Source organism: Lolium perenne, chromosome 7 (genome assembly GCF_019359855.2).
Source record: "Lolium perenne isolate Kyuss_39 chromosome 7, Kyuss_2.0, whole genome shotgun sequence".
NCBI classification, from domain to species: domain Eukaryota; kingdom Viridiplantae; phylum Streptophyta; class Magnoliopsida; order Poales; family Poaceae; genus Lolium; species Lolium perenne.
The window spans coordinates 17450025-17475063 of NC_067250.2; the positions used below are offsets into that span (position 1 = coordinate 17450025).

Sequence of the window (25039 nt, forward strand, 5' to 3'; positions counted from 1 at the left end):
CAATTCAGCTGCACCTGGAAACAGACTTGCTCGCAAGAGTTTATCGGTAGTAACAGTTTTATAGCAGTAGCAGTAGTGAAATAACAGCAGCAGAGTAACAGAGACAGCAGTAGTGATTTTAGTAAACAGCAGGATTAAAATACTGTAGGCACGGGGACGGATGACGGGCGTTGCATGGATGAGAGAAACTCATGTAACAATCATAGCTGGGCATTTGCAGATAATAATAAAACGGTGTCCAAGTACAAAGCAATCAATAGGCATGTGTTCCAATTATAGTCGTACGTGCTCGCAATGAGAAACTTGCACAACATCTTTTGTCCTACCAGCCGGTGGCAGCCGGGCCTCAAGGGAAACTACTGGATATTAAGGTACTCCTTTTAATAGAGTACCGGAGCAAAGCATTAACACTCCGTGAACACATGTGATCCTCACATCACTACCATTCCCTCCGGTTGTCCCGATTTCTGTCACTTCGGGGCCATCGGTTCCGGACAGCGACATGTGTATACAACTTGCAGGTAAGATCAATAAACAATGAATATCATGATGAAACAATAACATGTTCAGATCTGAGATCATGGCACTCAGGCCCTAGTGACAAGCATTAAGCATAACAAGTTGCAACAATATCATCAAAGTACCAATTACGGACACTAGGCACTATGCCCTAACAATCTTATGCTATTACATAACCAATCTCATCCAATCCCTACCATCCCCTTCGGCCTACAGCGGGGGAATTACTCACACATGGATGGGGGAAACATGACTGGTTGATGGAGAGGCATTGGCGGTGATGATGGCAATGATCTCCTCCAATTCCCCGTCCTGGCGGAGTGCCAGAACGGAGACTTCTGGCTCCCGCGACGGAGTTTCGCGATGTGGCGGCGTTCTGGAGGCTTTCTGGCGACTTCGACTTCTCCCCGTGCGTTTTTAGGTCGAAGGCTTTATATAGTCCGAAGGAGGGCGTCGGAGGCCGACCGAGGGGGCCACACCATAGGGCCGCGCGGGCCCCCTAGGCCGCGTCGCCTTATGGTGTGGGGCCCTCGGGCCTCCACCTTACTTGTCCTTCTGGCTCCGTCAGTATTCTGGGAAAATAGGGCCTTCTGCATAAATTCCGAGGATTTTCCCGAAAGTTGGATTTCTGAACAAAAACGAGACACCAGAACAGTTCTGCTGAAAACAGCGTTAGTCCGTGTTAGTTGCATCCAAAATACACAAATTAGAGGCAAAACAATAGCAAAAGTGTTCGGGAAAGTAGATACGTTTTGGACGTATCAACTCCCCCCAAGCTTAGCTTATTGCTTGTCCTCAAGCAATTCAGTTAACAACTGAGCGATAAAAGAACTTTCACGAACACATTTGCTCATATGATGTATGTATTCTCATGCTATGGCTAATACTTAAGCAGTTCATAATGAGATACATGCAAATAAGATCATCTAACAGCTATGTCAATCATGGAGAGGTACCAACAATTAATAATAAGCATCATGAATCATGTATGTAAGCAGGATTGCAATGTTCATAAGAGAGTATGATAAAGTGGTATCTCGCTTGCCCGTATTTGATCGGCAAAACATAAATGCCCAGGCACCTCTGGAGTTCATAGAAAGACTAGAAGTAGTGATTGTCAAAGATAAAAGCATCAAAGTTATACCACAATCAATCATATTTTGAGACAAGCATATTATACTAAGAATGACAGTTGTGCTCTCAAGATAGTGCTCAAAGAAATAATGGAGACACAACATAAAAGTAAAAGATTGACCCTTCGCAGAGGAAAGCAGGGATTAACATGCGCTAGAGCTTTTCATTTTTAAAATCAGGAGTAAAATTATTTTGAGAGGTGTTTGTCGTTGTCAACGAATGGTAATGGGTACACCAACTACCTCGCCAACCGGACTCCCAAGAGCGGCTCCCATGAATTATTTGCATATTTATGTGGCACTCCTTCCAACCTTTCTTACACAAACCATGGCTAACCGAATCCTCGGGTGCCTGCCAACAATCTCATACCATGAAGGAGTGCCTTTTTTATTTTAGTTTTATTATGATGATGACACTCCCCCCAACCTTTGCTTACACAAGCCATGGCTAATTGAATCCTTTGGGTGCCGTCCAACAATCACATACCATGGAGGAGTGTCTATTTAAGTTAATTAATTTGGGACTGGGAATCCCATTGCCAGCTCTTTTTGCAAAATTATTGGATAAGCGGATGTGCCACTAGTCCATATGAGAGTCCGTCAAAAGTAAATGACAAGGTTGAAAGCTAAACACCACATACTTCCTCATGAGCTATGAAACATAAACACAAATTGAGAAGCATTTTGAAGGTTTTAAAGGTGGCGCATGAGAATTTACTTGGAATGGTTTGAAATGCCATGCATAGGTATTTATGGTGGACACTTTGGAACAACTTGGTTTTCAGGTGTTTGGAAGCACGAGCAGCGTTCCCGCTCAGTACAAGTGAAGGCTAGCAAAAGACTAGGGAGCGACAAATCAAGAGAGCAGTAACTGTCATAATCATGCTTGCGGCAAAATAAATTAACGGAGGCATAAAAGTGATACAAGAACTCTGAAACAATGTAAATCATCAAGGCTTAATTGACTTTTGTTCAGTCATATGCATGCGTGAGCATGTGCCAAGTCGATATAAATGAATTATTCAGAGGAGGATACCACAATGCCATACTTACTTATGAATAAAACAATGCAAGCAAACATCCATGACATGCTACTCATATTAATAAATTGGGGCTAAACATGAGAGATCATGAACTACTAGACTTTCTCAAATAGCATATACCTCACATGAACCAACTAAGCATGCTCACATGGATGAGTATATGTACAAAAATGAAAACAAATAGAGTTCATACCAGCCTCTCACCACAATCCAATTGTCGTAGATCGTCATTATTGCCTTTCACTTGTGTAGCTTGGATAATATAAAATGAAAACCACGCTCCAGCCACCGAAGACCATTGAACTCATGATGAACTTTACAAACCAAAGAAGAACAGCAAATATTTTTGGTGTTTTCGAATTGCAAACAAGAACAAAAGGAAACAAGCAAACAAAGCAAAATATTTTTGGGTTTTCTTATAGCAAACTAGCAATAGCAAATAAAGCGAAACAAATGCAAGCAACCAAAGCAAACAAATGATGAAGATAAACAACAGAAATATTTTTGGTCTTTTTGTGTTTTGGGAAGGAAACAAAGCAAAAACAAGAAATAGCAAGCTAGAAAACTCACATAAACACAAAGCAGCAGAAATTCGTCAAACTTGACAGCAGTACAGTACTCGATTTTTAATAAATTCTTCCACTGCTCAAATCGAAAAGTGTTCAACTAATGAAAGTTAGATAACAACCTGGGCAACATGCAAAAAAATTGGCTTCGCAAAATACTGTTCTGGCTATTTTTGAGAATTTTTACGGTAACAGTCCAGAATCTGTTTTTCAGGCAGCACTTCCCCAAATATCATCTTCCTCTCATTAGAAAACCACTCAAACAAACAAAACAAGTATCCATCAATCATAATATGCAAAGAATGAGTGATGCCGGTATACCTCCCCCCAAGCTTAGGCTTTTGGCCTAAGTGGAGTTCAACCCCAACGAGGGTCGCTGTTCCTCGCCGGTGGATAATTCATGGCGTAGTCATAGTAAAGTTCCTGTGCAGAAGAAAAGCGTGGAGGCTCCACATACCCAACATGTTGATGTGAGGAACTTGCTGCATAGGATGATGAGTTGAGGTGTTCCTCGGCCTCCTCCGTGTTGTCTCTTGCATGATGGCCTCCTCCCTCTATGTGTGCATTCAGTGCACCTTCTGTGACCGACCAATCTTCCCTGGAATCAAGGTTAAACAGAACAGGCGCAGGCAATCTTACTAGTTTCTCAGTTATTCTCCAGACTTTCTTATAAAATATCATCTTGTAAAACAGGTTACCCAAGTTCGAGGAGTCAGAAACAAATTCATGTCTAATCATAGAGACTATGTCAAGTTTTTCTATGGAAAGTGGAATGTCAAGATGATGAGGTTCTACATTATGCAAAGCTAGTAAACGAGAGGCGATGAGACCTCCACAAATTCCACCTTTCTCACGGTTAGTAGCAAGTCTATAAGCTATCAATGCCCCCGAATTATAAGTCCTACTACTTTGCAGTGCCGCAGCTAGAAAAGCTAAATCCGGGATAGATAGTCTACCACCAATCCTTCTAGCAAGAACGCATTTAGTAATGAAATAAGCAAAGTAGCGGATAGCTGGGAGCTGAATGCTAGTGATTTTACCACTATCCTCTGAGAAACTCCTTCCATAGCAAATCATCTTGAAGAGGCTTAAGAGTTCTTGCGGCGATCCCCTTATCTTCTCGCATGATCCCCATTGCGGTACTCTAATTGCTGCACAAAAATTACTGAATGGCAAGTTGACAGCTTTATTGTAAATTTTATACTGAACCGTGGGATTAGATCGCGACCAATTGAACTTAAAGTCCTGCACAACAGACATAGTTAATTTTGCATATTGGCTTGGCTCTCCTTCAACAACATCACTCAGCCCTGCACGAGAAATTAGACTCCGAACATCTTCCAATATTCCCGCGCTTCTCATGAAATCCGCGCACGGGTAGTAAGAGGGGTATACTCCCTCTTCACGGTTCACTCTCATGACTTGTTGGACCTCCAATTCTTGTTGGTTAAGTTGATATCTATTCCACTCCATTTTCTGAAATTTTCAACAAACAATATAACATTTGATTTGGTGACATATAATCAAGGGGAACTACTATAGGAACTTGCTAGAGTACTAATCATGCATCAAAACTAGTTTATACAACTTAGAACAAGCATGCAAGCTCACTAAACATGTTACCTACAGCAGCAAAATATTCAAGATATACTCAACCAAACAAAATTATACTTGGATAGGCGGAGGAGTCACATACCGGAGAGCAAATGTGCCAAATTTCAGACAGAAATCTGGGCTGAGCAAAGAAATCAAAAAATCCTGAGCTCTTGAGCAAAAACGCGAGTGAGAGAAAGTTGGTTCGAGTTTTTTCGGGAGAGAGAAGATGCTGGGAGAAAGAGATGAAATAGTGGGGCAAGGAGGGGCCCACACCACAGGGTGGCGCGCCCCCCTCCTTGGCCGCGCCGGCCTGTGGTGTGGCACCCTGGGGTGCCCCACAGGTCATCCTCTGGTGCTCCCAGGTGCCTCTTCGAAAAATAGGACCAACGGTATAATTTTTGTGAATTTTTGAAAACTTTGAAAAATGCACATTTCTGGGTATTTAGTTTATTATTACTGGCCAGGAATTTTTTTGAAAACTCTAATTAACTAAGGAACTTTGCAAAACAAAAGTGCTACAGCAAATAAGACAAGTGGAGTGAGAAAGAGATGTTGTTTACCTCCTTTATGCATATAAAAAGTATTCGTTAACAAGGTTGATCAAGTCTTGCCACCGAATAATTTTTACATAACATAAGAAGAAATAAACCTCAAATCAATCATGTTACCTTGAATTGTATTGATATGGATCCAATCATAAGATTTTGATAACCTTCTTTAGGCTTATATATAGGACAATCGATAGTTCCAATTTTGATAGTTCTCACATTAGAAATAGTATTGACTCCACATGCTTTATCAATCTTCTTGGGGAAATAGACAGTATGCTCTTTATCATCAACATTAAAAGTAACCTTTCCTTTATTGCAATCAATAACAGCCCCTGCGGTGTTAAGAAAAGGTCTCCCAAGAATAATAGACATATTATCATCTTCAGGCATTTCCAACACAACAAAATCAGTTAATATCAAGCAGTTTGTAGTAACTTGAACAGGAACATCCTCACATATACCAACAGGAATAGCAGTAGATTTATCAGCCATTTGCAAAGATATATCAGTAGGTATCAACTTATCTAGATAAAGTCTCTTATAAAGAGAAAAAGGCATAACACTAACACCGGCTCCCAAATCACATAGAGCAGTTTTAACATAATTATTCTTGATAGAACAAGGAATAGTAGGTATACCTGGGTCACCCAATTTCTTTGGCACTTTGCCATTGAAAGAGTAATTAGCAAGCATAGTGGAAATTTGCTCATTGGGGATTTTCCTCTTGTTAGTAACAATATCTTTCATATACTTTGAATAAGGAGGCAATTTAATAGCATCAGTCAAAGGGATTTGCAAAAATAAGGGTTTCATCCAATCGCAAAATTTATTATAGTGTTCTTCTTCCTTTGAATTTAGTTTCTTAGCAGGAAAAGGCATTTGCTTTTGCACCCAAGGTTCTCTTTCATTACCATGTTTCTTAGCAATAAAATCTACTTTAGTATACTTTTTATTTTTATCATGCTTTTCAGGTTCATCTTCTACCTCTTCTTTATCAGAAGCATCATTCTTATCATTATCATTATCATTATCATGTTCATTACCACTTTCAGTTTCAGCATCAGAAATAGAAATACTATTAGGATCATTAGCAGGTTCAGAGGATTCTACAACATTTTTATGTTTCTTCTTCTTTTTCTTCTTAGAAGGAGCACTAGGTTCAATGCGTTGAGAATCTTGTTCAATTCTTTTGGGATGCCCTTCAGGATATAGAGGATCCTGGGTAGAGACACCACCTCTAGTTGTTACTTCATAAGCATGTTTCTCTTTAGAATTATTATTTAGCAAGTCATTTTGCACTTTAGTGAGTTGATCAATTTGAGTTTGAATCATTTGAAAATGTTTAACAAGCACCTTAACATCATTGGAGGTTCTCTCCACAATATCATGCAAATTGCTAATAGCTTGAGAATTTTCCATTCGATGATTCTCTACTCTCATATTAAAATTTTCTTGCTTAACAATATAATTATCAAACTCATCTAAGCATTGCGCAGGAGGTTTTGAATACGGAATATCTTCCCTAGTAAAGCGTTGAAGGGAGTTTACCTCAATCATGGGTGAAGGGGGAATTATCTCACATATATCTTCTATGGGAGGTAGATTCTTCACATCTTCGGATTTAATACCTTTCTCCTTGAGAGACTTCTTAGCTTCCCGCATATCATCATCATTCAATTCAATTAAACCCCTCTTCTTCAATATTGGCGTTGGAGTTGGTTCAGGTGTTTCCCAATCATCATGATTCCGGCTTATTCTAGCCAATAAATCTTCAGCTTCTTCTGGAGTTCTTTTCCTGAAAACACAACCAGCACAACTATCCAAATATGCTCTAGATTCAATGGTTAGTCCACTATAAAATATATCAAGTAGATCATTCTTTTCTAAATCATGTCCAGGTCGAGCTCTGATAAGAGAACAAAATCTTGCCCATGCCGCAGGCAATTTCTCTTCATCTCCCTGATCAAATCTGTAAATTCTCTGTAAAGCACCATGTTGAGCACTAGCGGGAAAGTATTTTCGAAAGAAAACGTCACGCAACTCAGTTGGATTTTTAATAGAACCAGGAGGCAAATTATTATACCAAGTTTTAGCATCATCCTTTAATGAGAAAGGAAAATTTTTAGCGACAAAGTAAGTACGCATCTTGACATCATCAGAAAACAAGCTACTCATAGAAGAAAGTTCAATCATGTGTTCTACAGCACTTTCTTTTTCAGTACCACAAAAGTGTGTTTTCTCTACAATAGCTATATGAGATAGATCAAGAGAAAAATCATAATCTTTATCCTTAATGCATATAGGAGATGTGGCAAATTCAGGATCAGGAGACAGCTTATGTCTAACAGTATATTGTGCGAGAAACTTTTTAATGTTTCTTGCATCAGTAATAGAATTGCATTTATCAATAAAATCATCATTAAGCTCCACATAATCTTCATCAGGATCATCACTAGAATAATCAAGTTCAGGTGAATTAACAGGTGTAGTGGCATTTTCATTAGGAGTTTCAGCATTTTCAATTTGTCTAGACCTAGCAATTGTAGCATCTAGAAAGGATCCCAATGAACCACTATCATCAAGCACAGCAGAAACATTATCAATATTATGAGAGTTTTCAGATTCAGCAGACGTACCAGCTTGTGGCGGTGAGACAAGTTGACTTATCACCGATGGTGAATCAAGAGTAGCAGAGGTACTCAGAATTGTACCTTTTCTTGTAGTGGATGGTAATATGGCGACTTTAGAATCGCGAGGTTTACCCATGATGGAGAATTTGCAGCGAACAATATTAATCCAAGTGAACTTCCAAATAAAGCTATGCTCCCCGGCAACGGCGCCAGAAAACGGTCTTGATAACCCACAAGTATAGGGGATCGCAGCAGTCTTCGAGGGTAGTATAACCCAATTTATTGATTCGACACAAGGGGAGACAAAGAACACTTGGAAGCCTTAATAGCGGAGTTGTCAATTTAGCTGCACCTGGAAACAGACTTGCTCGCAAGAGTTTATCAGTAGTAACAGTTTTATAGCAGTAGCAGTAGTGAAATAACAGCAGCAGAGTAACAGAGACAGCAGTAGTGATTTTAGTAAACAGCAGGATTAAAATACTGTAGGCACGGGGACGGATGACGGGCGTTGCATGGATGAGAGAAACTCATGTAACAATCATAGCTGGGCATTTGCAGATAATAATAAAACGGTGTCCAAGTACAAAGCAATCAATAGGCATGTGTTCCAATTATAGTCGTACGTGCTCGCAATGAGAAACTTGCACAACATCTTTTGTCCAACCAGCCGGTGGCAGCCGGGCCTCAAGGGAAACTACTGGATATTAAGGTACTCCTTTTAATAGAGTACCGGAGCAAAGCATTAACACTCCGTGAACACATGTGATCCTCACATCACTACCATTCCCTCCGGTTGTCCCGATTTCTGTCACTTCGGGGCCATCGGTTCCGGACAGCGACATGTGTATACAACTTGCAGGTAAGATCAATAAACAATGAATATCATGATGAAACAATAACATGTTCAGATCTGAGATCATGGCACTCGGGCCCTAGTGACAAGCATTAAGCATAACAAGTTGCAACAATATCATCAAAGTACCAATTACGGACACTAGGCACTATGCCCTAACAATCTTATGCTATTACATGACCAATCTCATCCAATCCCTACCATCCCCTTCGGCCTACAGCGGGGGAATTACTCACACATGGATGGGGGAAACATGACTGGTTGATGGAGAGGCGTTGGCGGTGATGATGGCAATGATCTCCTCCAATTCCCCGTCCCGGCGGAGTGCCAGAACAGAGACTTCTGGCTCCCGCGACGGAGTTTCGCGATGTGGCGGCGTTCTGGAGGCTTTCTGGCGACTTCGACTTCTCCCCGTGCGTTTTTAGGTCGAAGGCTTTATATAGTCCGAAGGAGGGCGTCGGAGGCCGGCCGAGGGGGCCACACCATAGGGCCGCGCGGGCCCCCCTAGGCCGCGCCGCCTTATGGTGTTGGGCCCTCAGGCCTCCACCTTACTTGTCCTTCTCGGCTCCGTCGCATTCTGGGAAAATAGGGCCTTCTGCATAAATTCCGAGGATTTTCCCGAAAGTTGGATTTCTGCACAAAAACGAGACACCAGAACAGTTCTGCTGAAAACAGCGTTAGTCCGTGTTAGTTGCATCCAAAATACACAAATTAGAGGCAAGAAATAGCAAAAGTGTTCGGGAAAGTAGATACGTTTTGGACGTATCAGAGGGTTTCTAGCGACTTCGACTTCTTGGTCGCGATTTTTAGATCGAAACCCCTTAAGTAGTCCAGAGGAGGGCGTCGGAGGCCAGCCGAGGGGGCCAGACGCTAGGGCGGCGCGCCCCCCTCCTGGGCCGCGCCGGCCTAGTGTCTGGGGGCCCTGGGCCTCCCCCAGGCTTGCCCTTCTGGCTCCGCGAGTCTTCTGGAAAAATAAGACCTTTCGCATAAATTCCGAGGATTTTCCTGAAAGTTGGATTTCTGCACAAAAATGACACACCAGAACAATTCTGCTGAAAACAGCGTTAGTCCGCGTTAGTTGTATCCAAAACACACAAATTAGAGGCAAAACAATAGCAAAAGTGTTCGGGAAAGTAGATACGTTTTGGACGTATCACCTAGCCGCAACCTCTTCTGCTACCTGAGCCACCAGGTCAGCCACATGCCCATTGATGGTCGACGGAGGGGTGACCGCCACCTTCGACTCAAAGAGGGGCTGTGAATCGGGAACTTGCGAATGGATTTGAGAGTCCCCAGCGCAGACAAGCGCCTGGCTAAAGTCATTACAGAAGGAGTCCTACACACATCGTAGTACATATAACGTGAATCTACTTGGAAGCAAAGACATGCCTAAAGTGGACATCATAAACCGTACCAACATCATCCTAAATCAGATAAGCAGTTCATTGCAACTGTGAATAACACAAACGCTAGCAAGATCATGGTAGCTCAGCACATTTGGGACAAACAAGCAACCAGAAAAGTCGAAACCTAGCAAGATCATGATAGCTCAGCACAATCCAGACTAACCCCTGCTACAAGACCAAACCCTAGCCAAGATCTGACAATTCATCACCTAGATCTAAACATAACCACGATATCGGGATAAGGGTTTCCTTGCACTCATCGCCGAAGGTGAAGATCTGCTGCACTAGGAAGTAGATGAAGCTGCCCAGATGCAGTCGCCGCCACCGCTGCTACCATCGTCATCGATCGGAGATGCGTCTTGCCTCTTTCCTACTTGCCGACGGGAGGAGGAGCTCAAAATTTGGGGGGAGGGGAGGGGAGGAGGGGGTAGAAATAGGCGATGGGGTGTCGGCGTGGTGAACAAACATGTGCCATAGGTAGGCTTATATTGGGGCCAAATGTGCTCCGAGGGATCCGGAGAGTGGGAGATGGAGAAGACACACACATAGACACACGATATACCCAGGTTCGGGGCCCTCGTGAGGAGGTAACACCCCTACTCCTGCCTGTTTGATCTATGTGAACTCACATAGAGCTACAATGGCTTCCCTCCGGCCCTTGGCTAGAGGAAGAAGGTGAAGTGCTAGAGGGAGAAAACCCTAGGTGAGATCAATCGTAACCTAGCTCAACCTCCCATGCAAGGGAATGCCACCTCTCCTCCTTATATAGTGGAGAGGTGGCTTACAGAAATAATTTAATGCAGTTGGTAAGATTGTCTACAACTTCACAATATTTTTAATCTATAATCAACTTTTCTTAATCTGTAATCAGTCTACACAAAGACAAACAAGATTCAGCAGGGAATATGTCTGAAGATTTGTTGCTCGAGTTAGAAACGAAAAATTGCAACGTTCAGGAAATCGCTTATCGGTGTCAAGTCGGTCTGCTGGCGATTAGCGATTAATAGGAAAATCAGCCGATTAATCGGACGATAAATGAGTTATTGGGATGATAAATGAGTTTATCGACTAATCGGTGGCTATCACGTAGCGATTAATCAGCTCATTAATTGTTGAATTGGACGATTTTTTGAACAGTGAAAAATTGTGGGACTAATATAGAATTTTCTATTTTTGAGCACAGGGACTAATATAGATACATCTCCGATATCTATACCTAATAATAAAAGCGAAAGCGTTTCCGTGGTTCGGTCCATTGTTTCCGTCGTCGGTAGTGTTGGTTTCGTCCGTCAAAACGCTAATCATCCAGCTTGCCACATACCAAAACAGAGACCAATCCAAATTGAAAGAGCCGAGCTAGACAAACCGTGGGTGCCTCGTCCGCGAAGCCCACCTTGAAACGTACGCAACCAGATCAGAGATTAAACCGAATCACAACAACCGAGTTAGCCCGTAGGGCCGTAGTATATGTGTGTGATTGTGTGCTCGGCTGCCTCTTGTTGGATCGCGAGAGGATCGATTAATCACTTTTCACTTTTCCAGCCAGATGTGACAGCTACCGGCGCGGTGACGATGGACACAATAGGGCGTCGGGCTGGGAGGGCGGTGTTGCCGACGGCCGACGCTCACATATGGTGGGGGAAGACGACGGTGTTGTCGACGGCCAACCGAGAGAACCTCAGGCCGCAGCTTCCCGATCGAAGCTTCCTAGGCTGGGAGATCGTCACTGCCGCACCCAATGTCAAACGCGCGCCTGCACCCGGGCGGCGTCGGCGTCCTGCATGGCATCCAGGCACACCGCACAACGCACTCTTGCATTCCTGCCCCGCACCAGATGTCCAGAACTCTCTGCTGCAGAGGTGTCTGTGTGTGTGTTTTTGAGGGAATTTGCAGAGGTTACACGTTACAGCCGTACATCACTACACATTACAGCCTTACATACAGTTACAGGACAGAGCTAGCAACATACTCCCGCGGGTCGGCTGCTGGGAGAGAGGAGGTGCACGCGCGGGTAGGGCCTGGCGGGGACGGGTAATGGGCTTTCCGGCCGATTGGGGGCGCGACGAGGACGCGCGGGTAGGGCCTGGAAGCTGCCTACGGGGGAGCGACGAGGACGTCCGGGCGGGATTGGCAGGATTGGCGGCGCGGCGCGGGAAGTCGGGGAGAAGGAGGCTCAAGGGATTTTTTTTTTTTTTTTTGAACATGCTCAAGGGATTCGTATGTGCCTTTTTTTGTCGCTGGGTCAGGTCGGGTCCCGGGAAACTCGAGGGCCGATTTGCTTTTTTTTTGGTCGATCGGGAGCCGGATCGAACGACCCCCCTCGACCCCCCTATTGGCGCCGCCCTTGCATTAACGGGAGCATGGAGAACGTGCTGCCATCGGCAACGTCCTGACTGTTGCTGAAGCTCATCTAAACTGCAACACTTAGCTGACGCTGACTGAGTCTTCAGTCGAACACCTTCTTCGCGTTGAACCTGAACACCAGCGTCATAGTCATGGCCGTCAGCGCCGCCAGGTCGAGCACTCCTATGCACCTCTCTTCCCCGCTGTGCCGGATCCATCGTCGGGTGCACACCGTCCGACCTGCCGCTTCACCGCATGTACATGTGGTTCAGAACTTGAGGTACAGTATCACCCCGTACAATGCGAGGCACACCGCAGTGAATGCCGACACGAGCTGCAGATTTTCTTTATAGCCCCTACATCAGCCGGTCGCCGGGTGTCTCACCCACGGGAGCATGAGGCGGCGCTCATGAACAGGCTAGAGTACAGGGCAACTAATTATTGAGATCCTTGACGAGACCGTCGAGAGCTAGCGAGAGGAGTCACTGCACTTACGGGGAGTTTAGGTTTTTTCCTCCGATGCAACGCACGGGCAAATTTCCTAATATTCACTCGTAGCGTTGGCAGGAGGATTTCGCTGGCACTAAAGACGGGCCTTGCTTCGCGGGCCGGCCTCTCTTCTTCCTCACTTCACACACGAAACGGCAGCGCTGGGAGAGGGCACAACCAAGCCAAAACCACATCTTCTCCATGGCATCTCCTCTTCCCCTTCCCCTCCCCACCCACGCCCAGGTCGCAGACACCTAGCTCCTCGCCGACCTGAGCCTCCCCCGCCGCCGGAGACCATCCCCTTCCGCTCTTCCGCCGGCCGACTCGGTTCCGTTCCCCCTCCTCCCCTCTCGCCGACCAGGCCACTAGGAGGAACACAAGAGTAAGCCGTAAGCCCTTGCTCCTCTATCTGCTTATCATTTCTTGTTAGTTTTTAGTTCGTTGGGCGGATTGATAACCAACACTATTTATTTTAGTAGTACATCTATATCATCTGTGCTTGGTTATCCAGTTTTTACATGCAAATTGTGTAGGAATATTTGGCTCTGCCTCCTCGTTTCACCTTGTTCAAAGAAAAAAAATTGGAACTTCTTTTGCAGACCGCAGATACCTAACCAAATTGTTTCTTGTAGCGGATCTGCGTGTGGTACAAATGTATAGTTTGTGATGCACAACTATTACTGATTTAGGATACCTATTACTGATTTAAGCTTGGTGATGGAGTTAATTATTATCTGATGTAAAAGCAAGAAATATACAGTAATACACTTTACACTTTGCTCTGATGGGCAGCTATTGTTTGGGCCTGTACTTGAATAAGATGTCACTTTTCTTATATATTTTACTTAACTGAATGCCTTCAGCCCTTTTCATCTAAATAATAATGGAACCTGTGCTGTGACTAGGTCATAATGTTGGGCCATTGCACATGAGTAACGAAAAACTCAATTTTTTCCACAGCTCTTTTTTTTTGAGGGATTTTTTCCACAGCTCTTTATGCTGCTGCTGTTGATGTTTCTAGTTAGAGGACCACAATCAAAGGATCTTTCTTTTCTATTTCAGCCATGCACCTCATTATCTAAAGGAACATGCTCAGTTGTCCAAGCTTAGTTGTTGCAGACTCGCAGTTACTTCTTACTGCAGCTGCTGTTACCAAGTGCAAAAGGCATATAAATGTTGCAGTTTTATTACTTTATTTCTGTCTGATGATTGACGATTTCTGCTAAATCTTGATATTTTAATTATACTCTGAAATTCGTTAGCTTTCTTATGGAATTCTGCTGATGGCCTTTGGTCTTAGAGTAGCATAAGAAACCCAGTTGCGTTTTTTTTAAAACTCTGTTTAATGATGAATCCCATGCCTGTCTTGTAGACTTGCATGATGGAGACTGCAGAGTCTCGACCTTGGTCAGATCTTCAGCCAGAACTCCTGGGCCTTGTTCTCAGGCGTCTCCCTTCCATAGCTGACCGTGTTCGTCTGAGAGCAGTGTGTCACCCGTGGCGTTCTAATAGTCTGCTGCAGTCCATTCCCCTCCCATTCCCATGGATTACCCTACCCGACGGCACCTTCCTCAGCATTCCAGGTGGTGAAATTCACCACATGCCTGTACCAGTCGGTGCTTGTTGCTGCGGCTCAATTGATGACTGGCTATTCCTCATGACCAGTGATGGTGGGTGTTCATTGGTCAACCCTTTCTCTAAGACCACTTTATAGCTTCCTGAGCTAGCCAAAGTATGGAAGCGTAAGATATCTAATCCCAACTCTTGCATCAGTCCAGTTTCCTATAAGTTGGTGGTGCCCTCGCCCCTGGACTCAGCACCGGATTCTCTTGTTGCTGCACTGATTATGGATGATGACAACTGTGCTACACTTTGTATTAGTCAGCCACCGATTGCCACTGACTTGTTCAGAGATGATAAGGTTCCAGCACTTCAGATTGAGGATGTTGCATTCTTTGATGGAAAGCTGTACGCATTGTGCGGGTTTGGCATACTCTGCATCGTTGAGTTGGGCAATGACCTTTGTATTGCATCCACTGAATGCATAATTCACTCTTTGCATGAGTTAGGTGGAATTCCTAAATCCTTGCCCAAGGTGGACAATAGGGGCTATACAGTAGCGGTGTATCTAGTTGAATGTGGTGGTAGACTGTTGATTGTGAAACGTTGGTTCGAGTCCATACATGGTCCCGTAAGTGACTATGTATTTGGATATGACCATACTGTTGCATTTGAAGTCTTTGAGGCAGACTTGAGCACCAACCCTGGCCGATGGAGAAGGATCAGTAAGTTGGGTGGCCATGCCCTCTTTCTTGGCCAACATGCTTCCAAGTCCCTACCTGCTACAGAATGCAGTGGATACCGAGAGGATTGCATCTACTTCATGGCTGACTATTTGGGTCTGCCATGTTCTGTGAATCCTCTTCTTGACTCCGGTGTGTACAACATGAGGAATGGGAAGATCACGCCATTGATGGTGCAGACTGCAGCAGCTCCACCAGAACGTGCTGGGCAGTGGCGTCCAGCATGGTTTTTCCCTCCTGAAGCTGTATGATCAACCCAGCAGGGTTTTTTCTGCTGTTTTGGAGGCTCTTTGCTTGCCTAACTCGATTTGCTTAAGCAGTGTGATCAATCCAACCTGGGAACTGGTCATCTTTATATTTTATGGTGGGACTTAAGTTATTAATTAGTATCCTGATCAACCCAGCCTAGGTGCTACTTATCTTTGTGCTTGTGCTATGTTACCGTATGATTGTGAACTCTCAGTTGGTAATTGGTATGATGGTGTATTCTCTTGTGGATGATCTTAACGGGATGTCGGGATGTATTTAAATGTGCAAGCCTTCCATTGTAGCAACTTGATCTTTTTTGTTAGTGATATGCCATGTAACTGAATTAACTTGGCATCGTGTATGAGCCGACCATCCATTGCTACTAACTTTTCCTTGGTGGTACTACCGCCATTTTTTTAAGTGTTGCTGTGGATGAAAGGTTAGCAATGTTGGTGCAGTGATACTAATCTTTAACTTCGTAATTTTCTATTGACGTGTTGACTTATAGTCATTCGCCATGGAATGTGCCACCCATACATCTTATTCAGTGACTGTCAAAAGGAAAAAAAACATCTTATTCCCAAGGCTACATGCAAAATTACGGGGTAACCTAATCCTGGAGGGGAGATCAGATGGAAATGCTGTTGGGGATGCCCCTCCCAGTGACCCCTGGCTCTGAAAATGGTTTGAGCAGCTCGTACGGCACGATGCCAGCACCGCACCTGTTCTTGTTGTTTGGATTGTTGTTTCGCTCATCGATGGTGCCCTCCACCTCCTTTAGCCTGCTGCTGAACTTGTCGAATGCCGCCTTGATCACAGGCTCGGCCAGCCACGCCGGCTCGGCGTACTCTCCCATGTATTCCTCATCGGGCGAGTGGGAGGAAAAAATGTCCAGCGTCGCCATCGTCTTGATGGCCTGCATCTGCGAAGGGAGGCTCTCCAGCAGAAACTCCTCCGGCCTGGCCATGAACTTCTTCATGTCTTCCTCTCTATTCTCCTCCACCGGTATGTTCTTCCGCACAACAGTGGGGCGGTTTGGGAAGTACCCGGCGAACTGGTATAGCCCAAAATTGACGGCGGCGTGGTAGCCGGACGTGACCCACATGATGCTGTTTAGGACCTGGATGAGGTTATCCTTGGAGTCGCACACCGGCCACCAGGGCTCGTCCTTCTTGTCGGCGTGCCCCTTGGTGCGCACCTCCTCCCACCACGCCTGGAGCTCCTCGTCGCCGGTGACGTCCTCGTCGGACTTGTAGTAGAAATCTACATAACTGGACACCCACTGCTCGATAGCGTTCCAGATGAGGAGCCCGTCATTGGCGTACGGGTAGTCCTTGATGGTGAGCTCCAGCTCACCGTCGTCCCGGCGCACGGCAAGTCCCCGGCTGACCAGGTCTTCCGGCAGCGCCTCCGTGTTGAACTGCCAGGTCTTACCGTAGGCGTAGGAGCAAAGCTCCATGGAGTACCTCCCGGGCCAGTATGTCTCCTCGAAGACACCGTCGGCGTTGATGAGTCTGTCCCTGGCCATGGCGTTGATCTCCATGGTGTAGCGCAAGTGCGGGTGCAGGAGGCGGTACACCGGGTGCATCCGGCTGAGCTGCCGGTTGGTGGCGATGATGTACGGCTCGGCGCAGGCATGCGTGCGCAGCCAGTGGCTGACGAGCTGGTGGTAGGTGCTGTCGTGGGTTAGCACATGAGCCTTGGCCAGCTTCCACAACCACTTCTCGGTGGCGTCGGACCCGTGCGTGAAGACGCGCTTCCACTGTGGCTTGGTCGGTGACTGCGGCCGTGTCAACTCGATGGCCAGCGGCGTCAGCGTGCCCTCGTCGGTGAGGAAGAAGATGGCGCGTGACCCGTATAGCGTCGTGTCCGGCAGCTCGCGCACCTTGTGCACGTACGGCAGGAACACGTCGTGGTAGTCCAGCAGGAACAACCGCTTGTCCTCCAGCGCCTCATCCACCGTAAGGGCACCCTTCATCATCTTCTCCAGGAGCTCCTTGGTTAGCACCGACTCTGGCGGTCCGTACACCTCAGCGTCAAGCTTGCTCACTATGGGAAATTCCTGCGATCAAGACATGCTCTCTCGTTAATCGAACTAATGCAGACCGGTGTGGTATGGGCCCTTAAAAATGTTCTCTGAACTTATAAAGACCAATATGCACTGCTTTGAATGAATCGGATCCTAGCTAATGCAAACCATTTTCGCAACCTAAAATAATTTGTCAAAACGGCTTATATTATGGAACAGAGGTTGTACTTACCATGAGCAGGCGGATGCAATTAGGGTTAAGCCCTGCAAGGGTCTGCCTCGCGAACTCCTCGTCTTCGAACCACGAGAATCTATCTCCTGTAGAAAGACTTTCATGTAATTGCAAAACCCTTTTTTCCTCGCACATTTATAAATAGGTATCTTGTATTTTTCATCCAAGTAATCGTATTCTGCATTCAACATATTTTGATTTTAATAATTTCGTTCAAAATGCTTAATTTCATGCAAAATTAGGATGTGAAATGCTGGGAGGTATCATGCTCATGATTTTATAGTTAGGGTGTGAAATGCTAGCAGGTATCATGCTCATGATTTTATAGTTCTCGCATCCATTCCTGTGGAGGCAAGGACGACGGCGGTGCTCACTCTCAAGCATCTTGGGGACCTCGAAGCGGAGGACGTGCTCCGTGGTGTCCTTGATCTTACGGACTACACGGGAGATGACATTGTTGAAGGAGTTAGCACCGTCGACGCGTAGCGGCATGCCGTCTCTATAGAGGGCGTCGATGTCCGGGAAGTCCGAGAAGGACTTTGAGTTGTTGAGAAGCGGCGCTATCGTCGGCAGGATGGAATGCAATAACGACTGCATCGTTGCCGCACTGAAGTCATCCCCCTTCACATCCGAGAACTGCTCGTCACGTGGCACATACACCGGAGAGCTCCTCTTCTCCGTCTTCGGGTCTACACCAACGATGCAGCCCATTAGAATTTGAGAGTAAAGGTCGGTTGATGCATGTGTGTGTGTGCCTATGTACGTACCAAGCATGGTCATGGGGCGTCCGGTGCGGCATCGACGAGGGTAGGGGTGCTCTTCGGTGCCAAGCACGGGGCGTTTGTGGTCGATGTTGCTTTCAGGGTCACCGAGGTCGTTGTAGGTGTCATAGTCGTAGACGCGCTCGTGGAACTTCCGTTCACCGTGGCCATCGCCACGCAGCGTCTCCAGCTCCTTCCTCCTAAGTGCCTCGATCCCTGTTGGTGTCTGCGATGGCAGGTACGACTACAACATACGGCCTTGCATTGTTAAGTGACCGTGCATCCATGGAGACAACATATTGTAACTGCATGTGCCTAGCTCAGTTACTCTGATAGTGAAGAAGACGCGCGGTTCAGGGTTGTCGAACTTGGAGTGCACCCAGGAGCCAACGTCGAAGGTGACTGCGGTGCTCTCATCCCCGCCTGTGATAAGCTTGATATCCTTGATGAACATCTCTTCATGGTGCTGGTTCTCCACAAGCACCGCTCCCACCGGTCCGAATGATGCTGGAACAGACATCTTCCCCTCGTAAGTCCCTTCTTTGAGGGTGATGTGCACGAACCCCTTCACTCTCTCCCTCTCCTCTCCCGTTCCTACATGGCAGGAAATAACGGAAATTATATCAAACGGGGCACATGAACAAAAAAACAAGCGTTAATTGCACATGAGAAAACACCAGCAAATGATATCATGGCACAATGGTTGATTTAATTGTAGCGTACGTGTACTCCACAATCCGCTTTTACGGTCAAAACAATGTCATTCTGATTTCTGAACTACGAAAAGAAGTTGTAGAAACATCTAACATAGAGCCAAATTTCGAATATCTCATCGATACAAAGTCGATGGTGAAATTGTCAATCGGTTTCACATAAAACTTTTGACGTTTTGATGTTGCAAAAAATATTGATGACTTTTTGTGTGTGTGTGTGGGTGCATTCATATACATACCAACAATCGTCGCTCTGATTTTCTTAGGAGCACACGTTGCTCGCTATTAGAATGAAAAAAAGGATAACTTCCGTTAGTCATGGCCCGGAAAGCAAATGCACAGTACTCTCCTAATGTTACACATCAGATCAAGGGAGTTAATTTACATAGAGAGACTCACTTGGGTCGAGCTCGGAGCTAACGAGTTCAAGGAGTAGCGTCTTGCCGAAGAGGTCCTGGAGGTTGTCGACGCCGCGCGAGAGGTACGTGGAGGACGGTGCCTGGGCGGTGATGATGGCCGTCACCGTCAACGGCCTCTCCTTGGCCGTCACCGACGTGGACGCACCGACGGCCTCGTCCATAGACGCGCAGCAGATGGGGCGCGATCTGAGAAGGCGCGAAGCTCCGGAGGCGTCCCTCAGGTGGCTGGTCGACGCTGCTGCGGTGGCCAAGAGCGGCGAGGCATAGTTTTTGCTCGGCGTGGAGAGCACCAGAGGCTGCTTCAGATGGATCATGGTTACCGCTCGTGTGTATTGGTAGTGTCTACGTATGGGGTGGTGCTAGTTATATATAGAGTACTCTCTCTATATAGAATACTCTCTGTGTCCCAAATTATTTATCGTAATTATTTCTATCATTTTAGTGTATTGTTAAATGTAAATTTAGAGGAAATCCGCGGCATATCATTTAGGACAATGCGAGTAGCACAATCTGTGAGAGAGTGGAGATGGTCCTGTGTACGGAACTTCCGTGCATTATTAGGTATCATTATGTCGATAGGTTGTACCAACCTGACACTTGATGGAACAGTTGCACATGGTATGATATTTGTCGAGAAGAAAAAATAGCAGCCATGTTATCACAATAGATCATGGTTGTCTCATATGCTCAGTCACATCAAGGTAGAGAAGATGATTTCTCATCCATATTTACTTCTTGAACTGCAGCCATGATGCAGGATTCCTCAAAAAGTTAATAATTGATGTTGGGTGTGGCTTCTGTAAGGGCATCTCCGGCTGAGCGACCGTTTGTGTCCGCCTTGACCGAAAATGCGTCGTGCACCACCTTCAGCGGCGCGACGCAAAGTGATCGGACCGTCCGCGGAGACGCAAACCTGGCCCAAATATGCGCCAGGTTTGCGTCTCTGCGGACGCTCGGCGGACACGCAAAGTGTCCGCTCGCTTCTCCACCGGGCCCGCCTGGCAGCGAGCCTGCATTGAGGGCATCGCTTCGGCGGTCAGCGCTTCCACGTCTGCGCCGCAGCCTTCGCCATCAATGGCGCGGCTGCCTGTTCTGCACGCGCACTAGGGGGCGGCGGCTGGGCTTCTGCGCCGCCTTCAATGGCATCGTATCCCGCGCGCGGCCACCCTTAAAAGTCCACCGGCCGCGTCGCTCCTTCACCCACACCACGCCTCCAGTCGCACCACCACCGCCGCAGCGTCATGGGGAAGAAAAACGACTTTGAGGCCTCCGGCAGCGGCTGCAAGAGGGTGCCGCTCCCCGTCACGGTGGGCAGGCTCATGCACGGCAAATGGATGTCGTGCGACGACGTGTGGTCCGGCGTGCAGCTGCCTGGCGGCAGGCGGCTCAGCTGCCGCCGGGTGCCCATCCCTCCAGTACCTGCGCGTGAGCCTGATCGGACGGCGGAGATCCGGCGCAGGAGGCGGTATGTGCCGGCGGACCTCCGCGACGATCCGGCGTACACCATCGACTCGGAGCTTTGGCGTACGTACCTGTCCACGGAGACGGACAGGAGACGAAGGACAGGCTTCATGGGCGACAGGGATTACCCCTTCGGCCTTGCACCGCCGGCTCGTCGTCAGCAGACGCCGACGCGTCGTCAGCATGCGCCGACGCGACGTCAGCAGACGCAACACAACGACGCCGACGACCGCGTTGACGACGACGACGAAGCCTACGCCATGTACGACGATGACGACGACTACGTCGAGGCGCTCGCGTACCATAGCGAGGAGGTGAAGGACGATAGCGACGACTACGTCGCTGTCGTCTTCCACGAATGGCAGCAGGCCTTGGCGGAGGGCCGGAACTTCGAGTTCCCGGAGAACATGACGGACGAAGAGATGGCGAAGGTCGCCGTCCTCGTCTCCGAGTACGACGAGCCTGAGCAGCCGCCGCTGCCCCGCTACGCCACCGCCGTCATGCCACCGGGCCTGTCGGCGGATGAAGCACTTCGACAGGCGCTCCTGGAGTTGGCGGCACCTCCGCCACCGCCGGCACAGCCGCAGCAGTGGGCGCCTCCAACGCCACCACAGCCGCAGCACTGGGCGCCTCAACCGCTGCCACGGCCGCGCAGTTCGGGCGCTTCCACCGCCGCCACAGCCGCAGCACTGGGCGCCTCCACCGCCGCCACAGCCGCAGTACTGGGCACCTCCACCGCCGGCACAGCCACAACACTGGGTGCCTCCACCGCCGCCACAGCCGCAGCCTCCTCAACCTCGAGCACCGGCAGCGGCGCGCCCGGCGTACGCTCCCCCGGATGGCAACTGGCCTTGGGTCATACCGGAGCTCATCGTGCTCGACAGCGACGAGGAGCAGCACAGCGACGAGGAGCAATAGGCGTTTAGGTTTATTTTTTATGTTTTAAGTATGTAAACTATGTTTCATGTTTAAAAAAATGATTCGTCCTATAAAAATGCGTCGTGCCGCTGGAGCCACCCCCGACGCAAACGGACGCGCGGTCGATTTCAACCAAAAAGGTCGACGCAAACGAACGCGCGTGGACGCTAAAATGCGTCGCGCCGCTGGAGATGCCCTAACTGAACCTTCACACATGACTTTTGTAGGATTAAAAATTGATTTCAAATTCGGTCCATACATACGCGAATAAGGTAACCAAAGAAGTTTTTTTTTTCATCACTTAGAAGCTGTGCGAGATGAAAGGCAATGCATTTTTTTGGATGAAAGAAAGAAGCCATGAATCCACCTTTCGACCCTGACTTCCCCACTCCAACCGTTGCTTTACTTTCCGTTACTTCGAAAGTAGCTTCTTTAGTCACGCGAATTCTTGATAGTTCTTTTTTATTTCTCATCAAACAAATGTCATCTTCTGAAAATCATTGCTATTTTTAGCATGATTTTGGGGAATCTCCTTGCTATTACATGAACCATTATGTCGAGGGGGTGCCTGTTGTTCCGTTTCACATCCATAGCACCCCATCTTCCACCTATAGGTAACTTGAGATATGTATATTTTAAACTGGATACCTCGAGGCCAAATATGGCCTTTTTAGTGATCCAGTTTCCACGATAAAAGAAGTATCTTTTAGGGAACAAACAACTTCTTCCTTCCTATTTTGAAAACAAAAATGGAAAAATAAGATGGAAAATGACAGTAAATAGAATATAAAAAACATGAAGGAAGCAAAAGTCATGAGTGAAGGTTCAGTTACAGAAGCCACACCCAACGGAATGTTTTGGCATTCAGCTAGAGAATGATACCATCGTCCTAGACTATATTTTCATGAAAGATCGGTTCTAATTCTATACACATAGTGATGAAGGATAGGGTTAGTGGAAAGAATGAAGTAATGAAAGAGGAACCGTGGCATAAATCTTAAAACAACACCATTTCTCAATCAGTGGGTGGTTGAGGGCGTCGTGTTTGACGTGCGTACGTGTGTCAGGCTCAGCGTGCAGTACACCGTGATGCTGCTATTTGGCCTTCATCCTCAACATAGTGACCTTCGAATATTGTCCTTAGCAGCGCTGCGAAATATCGCACTCTCGTCACGTGTGCATAGGTCCAACTCTCTAGTTGAACAACAAAATTCATTCGGGCAAGGGACAAGTCGGCAAAAGAAGACAAGTGCACATCAGGTTCATGATAAAAGCTTGATCGTTCTGTAGCAAGCGATGAGCTGTCGCGTATATTGTCCGTTCTGTTCGTACGAATGTATTGCAAATATATATGTGGAGCTGTTTTAGGTGCGTTTTTTTAGCTTGGCCCTAATGTGCCTCTCACTGCGCGCTAGCTAGTGAGATGAAACGCCCTACGCGTTTCATATAAGGTCTGCGCTAGAAAATTCATGTTGTTTGGTAGCCCGCACAGCCATTTTCTGCACAAAATAGGGAGGACATCCCTTATTATTTGGGAGCCTCCACTGAAATCTTTCTACCCTGCTAGTGCAACGGACATATTGTTTGGGTGTAGACGTGAGCATGGCTTCCATTTGAGTGGTGAGGTTACCCAGTAGTGCTAACTGCCTAACTGTATAACAACACATTCAATAAGATTTAGTTCATCAAAATATACTCGTAATGCACAACAAGTAGTTACCCTACTTGTCTTAAGTGAGGTCTCCGGCGAGATCTATGTATTTTGTGGTTAACCCTTTTTTTTTGCTACAATTCAGATGGTTTTGCTACACTGATGTGCTTATGGAAGCAAAAGTGAGATTTTAGATGGAAATAGATTTTGCTGCAAACGAACCGTTTTTTTTCTGCTTTGATATGGAAGTAAAAGTGGAATTTTATGTGGGAATATATTTTTCTACAAACAACATGTTTTTTGCTAATTTAGTAAATTAGAGCATCTCCAACAGGGCGCACTATATTTCGGCGCACTAAACCTCGCTTCTGCCGCGCTGTAAACGGAAAGCGCGCACTGGACGGACATTTGCCCGCCTATCGTTGCCTATTCGACGGTACCTCGGAGGAGGGATCCTCACGAGGGGGAGAAGAAGTAGGGGCCATAGGGCGGAGTGCACTCGGGACGGTGGTACGTGATTTACCCAGCTTCGGAACACATGTACGAGGACAGGGCCTACTGCTGCTTGTCTGGAACTATCTGAGCACTTTCGCGTTGTTACAATGAGTTGTGGTTGTGCCTCTAGGGCTCCCGGGATCCGGCTTATAAAGGCGCACGGATCTAGGGTTTACACGGAGAGTCCTAGCCGGAATACAAGTTGCCTAACTACGGTACAATATCTTGCCGTGTACGTCAAGGATCCGCCTTCCTCCGGAAACGTGCTGGATCCGGATACTTCATGGGCTTTCACGGATCCGGCCTCCTTCCTAGATCGGTTGAGATCCGGCTTCCTGCTCCTGGACTGGACTTCATCCTTCAGGATCTACAGCAACTGGACCGCCCGATGGGCCACATGCCACATCACCATCTGTGGGCCACCCGGGCTTGCCGGATCTAGGCCATGCCGTTGATATACCCATAAAATATACCCACAACAGTAGCCCCCGAAGTTCTCTGAGATTCATCATTCCTCCGACTTCATTCAGCTCGGATCCGAAGAGAATCTTGAAGAGCTTCAAAACTTTTACTTGTTTCCGGTATCATCTATTCGGAAAACTTCCTTTCTTCTGGATCGGTAATGTAACGGAGATTCCGCTTTTCCCGCGCGCAACTTCCTTTTTTCCCGCGCTAAATT

The 25039-nt window shown here is 46.8% G+C and overlaps 2 protein-coding genes across 2 annotated transcripts; one reads left to right on the forward strand and one right to left on the reverse strand.

Annotated features, from left to right (window-relative positions):
• The first annotated feature begins 13259 nt into the window (after positions 1-13259).
• Positions 13260-15986, forward strand: LOC127311300 (putative F-box/kelch-repeat protein At5g24040). Its single transcript, XM_051341708.1, has 3 exons — positions 13260-13518; positions 14502-14799; positions 14908-15986. The coding sequence occupies exons 2-3, from the start codon at positions 14508-14510 to the stop codon at positions 15681-15683; spliced, it is 1068 nt and encodes a 355-aa protein (XP_051197668.1). The 5' UTR covers positions 13260-13518; positions 14502-14507; the 3' UTR covers positions 15684-15986.
• A 159-nt stretch (positions 15987-16145) lies between these two features.
• LOC127311299 (lipoxygenase 2.3, chloroplastic) lies at positions 16146-20181 on the reverse strand. The gene is made up of 6 exons (XM_051341707.1): positions 19816-20181; positions 19032-19297; positions 18710-18947; positions 18317-18631; positions 17943-18028; positions 16146-17743 (listed from the first exon to the last, which is right to left on the reverse strand). Exons 1-6 carry the CDS (start codon positions 20147-20149, stop codon positions 16310-16312), a joined length of 2673 nt encoding a protein of 890 aa, XP_051197667.1. The 5' UTR covers positions 20150-20181; the 3' UTR covers positions 16146-16309.
• Positions 20182-25039: the final 4858 nt, after the last annotated feature.

Excerpts from the sequence above, each read along its gene's own strand:
- LOC127311300 (XM_051341708.1), top strand. The coding sequence starts at position 14,508 with ATGATGGAGACTGCAGAGTCTCGACCTTGGTCAGATCTTCAGCCAGAA. Across the intron at positions 14,800-14,907 it reads ATTCCTCATGACCAGTGATG|TTTCCTATAAGTTGGTGGTG; the intron begins GTGGGTGTTCAT and ends GCATCAGTCCAG.
- LOC127311299 (XM_051341707.1), bottom strand. The coding sequence starts at position 20,149 with ATGATCCATCTGAAGCAGCCTCTGGTGCTCTCCACGCCGAGCAAAAAC. Across the intron at positions 18,948-19,031 it reads GCGTCTTCTTCACTATCAGA|TCGTACCTGCCATCGCAGAC; the intron begins GTAACTGAGCTA and ends CGTATGTTGTAG. Across the intron at positions 17,744-17,942 it reads ATTGCATCCGCCTGCTCATG|GAATTTCCCATAGTGAGCAA; the intron begins GTAAGTACAACC and ends TCTTGATCGCAG.